Genomic DNA, 10,300 nt, shown 5'->3' on the forward strand with positions numbered 1-10,300 from the left:
CTATTTCCTTTTCCAGAAGTGACAGTCGACCCCTCAGAGACCCAAGTTACCCTGCTTGCTTCAAGATGACTATACCTCTGATAAATACCTTAAAGGTCTCCCACACATGGCAAAACTATCAACAGATTGAAAGAACAGGTAATTAGGAACAAAAATAATTGGTGGACATAAACTGACATCAGACAGTAATAACTATATCTAACCAATGTGCATGGTACAAAAATATATGTTTATTTTATTTTATTTTGTTCAGTTATGTTTTAAAAAGCAAACGTTTTTGTCTCCTATGTATATGTGATGGACAATCTACATATATGGAATGCTGTACAGATTTGTTCATTTCAGTTTGCAGTACATTGCATTACAATTCATTGTACGAGACTTTGTTTTGGATATTGATCCAACTAGTCATTTCAATCTAAAAACATGGCTTAAGGTTACTACGTGCGTTTCGACTGTGAGCCTTTATCAGGAAGCCATGAATTTTCCAAATGAACCTGAGGGGCGAGTCGTGAGATTGAAAGTAGTCTTGTAAAGGAAAATCCATTGCTGTGTAATGTAGGCTTATTCTGTGAAATTCGGTGTCTCAGGAACCATACGTATGGATGTTCCAAAAGTGATTGACTTGAGTATAATTCTGTTCACACGGACCGCCATGTTTTTCAATGTTGGGATCTGTTTGACTGGAATTTGGATCTACGTTTTAAATGAGGTTGCAATCTCTGTAGCAGGGTTATCTGCTTGGGTGGTCCGCCGGGTGTTTCTATAATGGGGTCTGGTGGTCGGGTGTTTCAATCTGCATTTTGGATGGAGTATAATTTCTGAGGCAGGATTATCTGATTCAAGGGTCCCGCATGCAATGAATTGTAATGCAATGTACTGCAAACTGAAATGAACAAACCTGTACAGCATTCCATATATGTAGATTGTCCATCACATATACATAGGAGACAAAAACGTTTGCTTTTTAAACCATAACTGAACAAAATAAAATACACATATATTTTTGTACCATGCACATTGTTTAGATATAGTTATTACTGTCTGATGTCAGTTTATGTCCACCAATTATTTTTGTTCCTAATTACCTGTTCTTTCAATTGATTTGTATATCCCGAATTAGGAACTATAGTCGGGGGTACCCCCTTCTTTCTTGCATTGAAAACTATCAACCGAGTCAACATTATTAGTGAAATAATTTGAGTGTATTTTGTACCAGTTCAGCCTTAAAGGCTGCGTCAAGCATGGAGTATGGTGGGAACTGCCTGATGAAAGCCGTGGCTTTACAAGGGCAGAGTTCCAGACCCCAAACTACCAGTGAGTCAGAATAGGTGCGTGGCAGCGGGTCACGCCTGGTAAATCTAGACACTAAGCTCCTAAATATCAACCAAAATATATTTGGTATGTATGTCATGCACGGTTGGATAATGAGTGTACCCTCCACCCTCAGGGGAGCAATGTCTCCACACGTCCAGCAGTCCTGTATGGTCTGCTATGTCCAAGATAGCCTTCGCAGCTGCAGGCGGCCTACGGGGTTGACCCCTGGACCTATCTAGTGCAGGGTCTAATAAACAATTGAATTCTCCTCCCCAGATTTGAGGGAGATCTTTGCCTTGATGTAATCGAGTGGTAAGTGAGTGATAGAACTGCAGGTCCCCATAGTTTGGGCCATTAACTCCTCCCAGCAGTACAGCTAACTCTTCCATATAGCAGCTCGCTACCTCAAATCTACCTCCTGGATCAGTCCATACCTCCTGTAACTTTATGCCCGCCCTGGAATCCACCCAGATGAGTACTCCACGAGCATGTGAAGTGAAACCTTAGGCGCAAAAGTGATCTTGCATTCTATGCTGCGTCAATGCATCACTGTCCGGGGTTAACTGCATCTCTTGCAATATTGCTACTTCTACCTTGTGCCTTTTGAGATTCGCTACCATGTTGAGTATATTTCTTTGATCGGTTAAACTTATCACATTCCATGTAATGAACCTGACCTGTGACCCAGTGGACCGTGTGTTCAGTCCCCTGTCAGAATCCTGCATTGCACCCATACTGTCATCCTCCTGCGGTCACGAGTTGCCAGGCAATCCATGTAGTCCTTTTAATTAAACAACAGAAAAAGAACAATAACGAGTCCCTCCCACGCTATACAACCCAAACTCTGTACCCCGTCCTCCCTCTCAGATTCCCCCAAAACACATACAAAATTCTACAATCTAGCCATGGTGTAGTACACATGGGGATGGAAGTTACCTGCTCTCGGGCTCTTCCCCTGACCTAGCCGGCTTCTCAGAATGCTATCTCAGACTTACTTTTTGTCTTCCATTAGATAAGCATGTATAGGCCCCACTTACGGTAAGCCTTCTCTCAACTGGGATAACTGGCAGGAACAGGGGTAATCCAGGCTAGATCTCTCCATGGGTGATGAACTTCACACCCCACCCCATTCATATGACCTGTCCTCATACCATGGTCCCTCTGTGCGCAGCTCAATACAGTCTTACCAGAATCCCAGGACAAGCTCCAGACGAGTTGGGGAGACTACCTCTGTTATGTCAGATGTGTCCCAGTGGCAGCTTCATTTTGGCCAAAAAGGCATTATCTCATGATAGTCAACCACATTGCGTCACTGCTCTCTCAACTTTAATCTTCTAGCATGGCAGCAGACAGGTCCTGTGGCATCTCTGGCCACAGCTAGCAGTTATTGTTCCTCTGTATCAAGTGCTTCATCGTTGAGGGTTGTCTTGGGGGAGCTATTCTTGACACTTGCTGTCCCCCTCCATTTAAGTATTTGGAGAACCAGTTTGGGATCTGTGAAGAAATGGGCCTTCCCTTCCAACATGACTTTGCAGCTTGGCAGGATACATTGTACTATACTCTGTTTAATTCTCACAATCTTCTCTTCGCTGGAATGAAACTGACGGCGAGCTTTCTGTACTTGATTAAAATCAGGGTAGATGAACAGCTCTGAGCCCTCATATTGCAGAGTTGCATCCTGGTCCCTGTAGTTCAGTAACTTCCCTATTATTGGGCGAGGGTTAGCACCCGAGACTGGTCTCGGTACCAGGGTAAGGTGGGCTCGCTCTACAACGAAAATATCAGAGGAAGTGTCCCTGCCCAGGATGTCCATGAGCAAACTTTCAGCAAAGTGCTCCATGTTGGATATACTGGTGGTTTCTGCAACTCCCACTATACGTATATTGTTTAGTCTGGACAGCGCTTCCGGGTCCTCTGCTTTCGCTTGCAATGTGTGCAGCAATTTATCCATTATCTTTTGCTTTACTGGATCCGTATTGACTGTCTTTTGTGTTGGATACCCTCCGCTCTACATTGTCCAGCCTCTCCGTGTGCTTCTCTAACCTCGCCAACATTCCATATTACAAGAGGGCGTCTATCTTAGTATCTTTTTGTCAGGCTAGGCTGCATAGCCGCTAGAATATGCTGTAAGTCACCATCTGCAGAGGGGTCCGTGGGCTCCGGGCCAGAGTCTGTAGTGTTTATGTCTGCATCCCTGGATTTAGAGGCTTTACGCGGTTCAAGTTCAAGCTTTCCCCATATTGGCCACTCACCCCAGCACTGCAACAATTTCCGTGCCCAGGATGAGTCTCGTGGTGTTCTTCACTCAATACGTCCCACTAATTTCAGGTCTCACCACAGCAGATGCACCCTACACGTGGAATAGTGTGCCTTCAGTCTGGCTAGGCCACAGGCTTTAATAACGTAGTGGTTGCTCACCCAAATTCAGCCAAGCTCTGTCGACTCACCAAAGGCTTCCCTCCCTCTGCAGTCAACTCGTGCCAATCAGGCAAGTCCCAGTTCGCTCCAGGACGTAGGAGCTGTCATAGCAAATTTTGCCGAGTTGCGCAGGACTGTTATATTTCTGCTTGTTTCCAGCAGGGGTTGCTCCCATGTAGGCCCCACAATCGGGCTACACCCACGAGAGAAGTAAGGCATTGCCAGCAGGCCCCGTGGCTCCCAAAGCAGTCTCATCTCTCCAGGGCCATGCCTCAGTTTCTAGCAATGCTCATCTCAATGTGCCCCAGATATCCGTCGCAATCCCGCCTCCGCTGACCCCCGCGACTCCAATCTCACGTCCCCTCAGGCCGCTCCCTCGAGCCGCATTGACACTGGACCGCCAGCTGGGGAGAAGCAGTGACCTCGGGCGTCGCCAACCACCGTTGCCACCAAGTCCCTGCGACGTACCTTCTTGTTAATTGTGGGGGGAGGGAGGCAGCATAGTTCCTTATAATGTTTTGGTTGAGTTCTGTGGATTGCCATTTGGATCTAGCATCTCTTAAAGCTATGGTTTGCAATGCTGGTTGTTCATGGATGTGTTGGGTGGTGAGTACGTAATCTCCTTGCTCTCTGTATCCAAGTGGGGAATCCTGGTCCGGGTGTGTTCTGGGCAGATGAAATTTGGGAATACTAATGTAAGTTTAATCTTCCTGCTTGAGCTGTTATGAGAATGGCAGGTTTTGAATAAAGTTAATGTTTTTGTATTAGAAGAATGTCTATGCTTCGACTGGCTGATTGAACTGCAAGAAATGGCAATTTGTGTTGTCTTATCGAGGTGTATAAAGATGATCGCCTTGATCACTGAATGTTGAGATTCTTACTCTGGTTCCCATCTCATTAACATCCGTTCTTTTCGCAGCTATATGAAGACTTGATGAAGGATAATGGAAGGATTCGTCTACAACTCCAGGAAATGCAGAGCCTAGTGACGCAAACCAAAGTTGAGCTGGAAAAGGCTAATCAGGTAGAAGAGTGATTTTGTTATCAGAAATGCAGAGTGGGTTCAGGGAGAGTTGGGATAAAATATGCGTTTCCTATGCTTGCTTGGAAATGTCCATGTTCTGATTATGCTTCATGTGGATAGCACACTGCCCATATCGCAGGCCTCAGTCTCTGTAATCTAGTAGAGATTGGCTGCAGATTGGACAACACACCTGTAATGGGACACACCCCTGGGAAGCATTTTCTGCTCTCTAAGTTGGCAAGGTATTCGCTGCTTTGCTAATACTGTCTCAGTTGCGTATCCTGAACTCTGTTATTGTATTTGTGTTGTCAGGCTCTGGCACCTTTGATTTCCCCCCGCTATCAGCCGTCATTGCTTCTAGCTCATTTGTCTCAAAAGTGAACTGACCTTGTCTGTGGTTAATTGGTTTCTCTAGCCCATGATCTAGGCTTGCTTACTGGATCTTATGATGATCACGATTAGTACCCCTTGCTTCTCTGTAGCCTCTGAAATAAGCTAGCCGTTATGTCTGCTGATTCATACATGAATCTTTTGCATCTAAATGCCCTTGTGTTTTTTTAATAATATTTAACCAATGGTTGGAGTGAAACTCTGTGTCCTGTCGCCATTTTAGGAAGTGTAATGCTCTTGAGGTTAAGCGAGGCATTTGACAAGCAAAGCCATAAACAGTCAAGCACTGGCATGTTGGGGAGTTAATTGTTGAGCACTGACTCGGGAGCGTCTCATGGTGGGGCACTGTGCCATTACCAGGATCAGGGGGTCACTTCTAACAGCGGTTTGTTTAATTCCCTTTTTTCAGAGACAGGAGAGGACGGTGGACCGCTCAGTGCTGCTGGACACAGAGAAAAGGGTAAGAATAAGAGAGCGCTAGACAGGTGGAAGTTATTGAAAGACTTCTCTGTGGGAGTTCAGAGCTTGGGGACTGGGCAAAGGGGGTTGTGTTTGAGAGGTCTGTTTAATGTTAATGAAACATCTGCACACCTACAGTCCTCTCTCTTTTCTTTCTGCCTTGTCTTTTCTCTTTTGTTCCCTTTTCTCCCTTCTTGACTTTCACTAGTCTGTCTTCACCTTCCACTCCTAGTTATTTGTCTCCTCTTCCATATATTTGGGTCTTCCTCTTTTTCTTGTTCCTCAGCACTCTTACTGCTGGCTTTGTCCACGTTTTCTTATTTTAAAAAAAATCACAATCCCTCTTCTTCACTGACAGGAGAAGGCAATCCTAGAGCGAAGAATTTCTGAGCTACAGGAAGAATTAAAGGTAGGAAATGAATGGAAGGGGAATAAAAGTGTGTTTTTGAGAGCTCGCGTAGTCAGTTTGTGAAGGGGTTGGGACGCCAATTGGTGGGGGAGGAGTATGGGTTCAGTGGAGCCTAAAACTCTTCACCTCTGTCCTTATAGTCAATAATGCTTATTGTACTGCCTGCTTCTTTTCCCCAGGCGCTGGCAGATCTGAAAGCCGACAACCAGCGATTGAAGGACGAGAATGGCGCTCTGATCAGAGTCATCAGCAAACTTTCCAAGTAGCTCCCAAAGTGCTTGTGAAGAGGCTCACCAGGGAGCCCCATGTGCTCTGTTGTCAGGGCTCTTGGAGGTGCTGGCTCAGGGTGGTTGGTGTGCTGGAGATAATGTTGATGGACCCATGACTGTTCATCTTCTTCGTCTCTGCTGCAAAGTCTCCCCTTGGACCACTCTGGACACTTCTTTTTCATTCACTCGTCTTCAGGAGCCTGTTTTATGCTGGGGGCACCCTTGAACACAGGGTGTCATGAAAGCCTGAAGGACGAGTCTATAGGAACAGGTGACTCCAGAAGAGAGATCTTGGGTCTCCCCAAAAAGACGTGAGCTGACGGGTCTGTGACCATAATATAATTTTAAAAGTTTTTAATTTCGAGGAACTTTTCTATTCTCTCCTTATCTTAATCCCTGCCTACAAAAGCTCATATGAGGACCTCCTGACCTTTCCAGAAAGCCAGAAGCAGAAGACAACACAAGCAGCCATCCAAAGAGCACCTTCCTGGAGGCCAGTCTTTCTCGGAGGCCAAGGGTGGGAAACGCCTGAAGACATGTCATTGAAGACGGGTGGCCCACATGAGACTTGCTGCGTTTCTCAGCACTGGGTGGAGGTAGCACTGGGCACTGTGGGAATCCTGCACTCTGGGTTTGTCTGTGCCGCGATTCCCTAAGTTGTTTTTCTTTTTTTTTTTTTTTAAGAGCACAATTTAATGTTGATAAAAGATTGTTTATTTTAGCGTATTTAAGCAGTTGCCACTCCGTGTAAGACAAAACTGAACTGTTTGTTTAAACTGCCACAGTTTCTTTTTACGATTTTCTGATGCACGGTTGATTCACAAACAGGAAGTGACATCACATGGTTGCATGGTTGAATCACAGACAGGAAGTGACATTGTGTGGTTACCAACCTGAGTCCACTAATTTCCAGAACCACAAGGGCTTCTGTCGAGGGTTTGGGCTAGAAGGTCTTTTGAAACAGTTGGTCTCAGTGATCTGGCTAGCTGCTTATTTCATGGATGCGAGCGTTATTTTGAGACCAGTCGGTGGGAAAGCACAGGGTATTTGTAGGCTAGATGGTAGGGAAAGTACTTGTACTTGGATGATAGCACTTATGAGGTGTGTTTTATACCCTGCTTGTGGCTTTCTGGCAATTGTAGTTTCCGTTATGTAAATAGAACTGTGGCAATTCCCAAGGCTGTATTATTGATGGAGGCTGTGGCTATTCCCCAGTATACCTCATTATGATTTCTCCCTCCTACCACCCCCCTTTCCTCCTCAGCAGCACCACAAGTGTCAAATATCTGGAATAGCTTACAACCCTGCTCAATGTAGCAACCTTTATTTTTTAGGGTAAAAAATTAAGGGTGCATCCTTTTTGTTCACTTGTATCATCTATATACAAGCTGAATTGTGGCCTGAATCTCTGGCTTTCTTCTTCCTCCCATATCCCCATTACTCTTATCCGAGAAAAGCTAATGAGATACACTGAGCATGTGTCTGAGAATGATTTGTGAAGTAACGGGATCCATAGCTTAATTTCTTCTTCAGATGTCCTCCCTCTACAGATCTCCACATTCCCAAAGCATTCCATGAAATGTATAGTAAGCTTGCTTCTTCACCATTTCTGGTTGATTTCAACCCTCTGCCTCTCCTTTGTTCCTCCTTCAAATATGAAACTTTGCTAGCTCCTTTGATCTCTTGTCCTGCGAGTGCCAGCTCCTGTGTTGATATCACTCTGAAATGCAGTGTGGTGATTATCTGCCTTTACTCCTGAACTTGAGACCATATTAACTAATCAATTACTTAGCAAAGCAACCAATGAATTGCCATTTTCTCTCCGATCACTAGTAGCGTCTTGAATGGACAGATTTGGAGTTATTTGTCACTCTTTTTTTTTTTTCTACAAGTGACATATCCAAAGGATACCTGTGGTGATTGCTATATCAGCTTTCTTCTGCAGTGATATTTAACAATCACATTTTTGGAATGGTTGTCACCTCCAGTTTCTCCTTTAGTGTCTTCCAGGCAAGGATTGAAGGTGCTTGCTGCCTCATCTGTGATTACTGTGACTGAATTTCAGTTTTTATTTCTGTCATGGTAAAATCTGTGTGGCATCTGCAGTGCCGTGGACTAAAGACTACTTTAGAAATTGCGTATGTCATTTCTTTTGTGTACTAGTATTTCTTAGACATGACTTCGTTTTTTGAGTTCCTCCTTTAGTGGTGTACGCAAGATACAACTGTAGGGATTTTGGTCTTCTTTTTCCTACAAAGGGATACTATAGCTACGGCTGTGTTGCCATTTTGCCATCCTCTATTGTTTTGTTATTACCTTCGAGAAAGGTTATTTCTACCCATTCTGTGTCAATTATCTCAGTAGTTATTCTTTCTGTAGTCATATGTCCCTAAAGCTCTGTGACTATTGCTCCATCTCTAGTATCAGTTGACATATTAAATGTTACCCTTTCTGTATCGTGATCTGTGTGATAAAACTGCCTCTCCTGCAGAGGTACATCTAGGGAATGGATGTAAGAGGATATCTACGTACTAGCCCAGGAATGGCGCCTTGCAAAACTTTTGATTCCTTGCAGAACTTTCTATTCCAGCCCTCTTGCCCATAGTGATATTTTATAGTGATCCCTATTATCTTTCATTGTGTGACCAGTCATACAAAACTGTGTACTGATTTTTCAACACGCTGTGGTGGTAAATCCCATCCAGGGTTTTGATTTGGTCCACCTCCTCAGCCGTACTCAAAGACAGAGGCTGAAAGTTGTTCTGCTGTTTGCCTTTTTACCTCCCCCTCCTGTAGAGAAATTCCTTGTGAATGGTTGGATGATTTGTTCTTCCACTTCAAACCACCCTTTCTTTTGTAGCAATGAAATCTTCAGGGAAGATCCTGGTGTTTGCCTTTCTCCTCCCCCATGGCAATCCAATTTCTTTGTCTTTCCAACTCATCCTGCCTTCATGTTTCCCAGATTTGACTCCATGGTGGTATGTCCCCGTGAAGATTGCTGCCTCACCTTCTGCTATCTTGTCTGCCTGCTGAGGTGTGTAAATCCCCTTGTCAAAAGCTGCCGGTTCACATAATGTTTTAGCATGATGAGACTAGACAGTAAGGCCTTCAGGTTACCTTCTTGACCTCTTTCGTGATGTTATTTAAGTCTGGACTCCTGCTTCTCCCTGTAGCTTTACAACCACCTCCCAACCCCAGTTACAGTCACCTTGGAACATCTCTGTCACACTCACTCACACTCACTCATGCACGCACTAACTCGGACGGCTCCGTTTCGCACTTGCTTTTAGCAGTTGTATAATATGTATTTATAAAGTGTTTTGATGTGTTTGTATTGATATTATTTCCTCCGTGGTCTCACGGTTCCATGTACTGCCACTTTCCAAAGAACAAAATGTCTCTAATTTATGAAATGCACAAATTTGAAATCACTGTCTTGAGAGTATGTGTTTTTTTCATGATCATTGAATCCTTATCTGTTTGAGATTTTTAATATCAGTGTGCAACTTCGTATAACTGGTCAGTGATTCCACAGAAAAGTGCAGTGATCTTTTAGACGTTCCAATAATGTTGTTTCATTGAGCAGTGATATGAAAGAGGTGATCTAAAATAAAGGATTCATTATTATAATCGAACAGTAAAGTCATAGAAAGAGGCAAGGAAATAGAAATTCTAAGAGGTATCACAGTAAGGGGTGGTGGTGTCGCTAAAACATTAAATGACATCACAGATGGGGGAAGTAATGTCCGTGGAAGGAAAGGGGAGAACAAAAAGGGAAGACAGGATCGCAAATATGTAAGACTTTTACCCTGGAACAGTACAGACAACTGGCTAACCTTTTGAGTGACTTGTTGTATTAGATAGTATTCTGTGAACCTTATAAGGTCAGGCAATAGACCTTAGAATACAAAATAAGTGGTAAACAGTGTGTTAGCTCCCCTACTCCGGATATCATATTTCACCTCAGAGACGTCATTAACTGCTCCCTCAACTCCGCAACCTTCCCGGAAAGCT

At 44.1% G+C, this 10,300-nt stretch overlaps 1 protein-coding gene across 2 annotated transcripts in view; it reads left to right on the forward strand.

The window, feature by feature from the left end:
* Window positions 1–9,718, forward strand: part of LOC147730798 (protein phosphatase 1 regulatory subunit 12B-like) — a 654,976-nt gene extending 645,258 nt beyond the window's left edge. For both annotated transcript variants that reach the window (XM_086955620.1, XM_086955619.1), the window contains exons 22-25: window positions 4,655–4,759; window positions 5,559–5,609; window positions 5,967–6,017; window positions 6,197–9,718. In XM_086955620.1, coding sequence (XP_086811746.1) covers window positions 4,655–4,759; window positions 5,559–5,609; window positions 5,967–6,017; window positions 6,197–6,283 — 294 coding nt within the window. In that variant the 3' untranslated portion in view covers window positions 6,284–9,718. The remainder of the gene's footprint in view (window positions 1–4,654; window positions 4,760–5,558; window positions 5,610–5,966; window positions 6,018–6,196) is intronic.
* The last annotated feature ends 582 nt before the right edge of the window (window positions 9,719–10,300 follow it).

Source organism: Lissotriton vulgaris, chromosome 2_1, assembly GCF_964263255.1.
Source record: "Lissotriton vulgaris chromosome 2_1, aLisVul1.2, whole genome shotgun sequence".
In the NCBI taxonomy this organism is placed as follows: Eukaryota; Metazoa; Chordata; class Amphibia; order Caudata; family Salamandridae; genus Lissotriton; species Lissotriton vulgaris.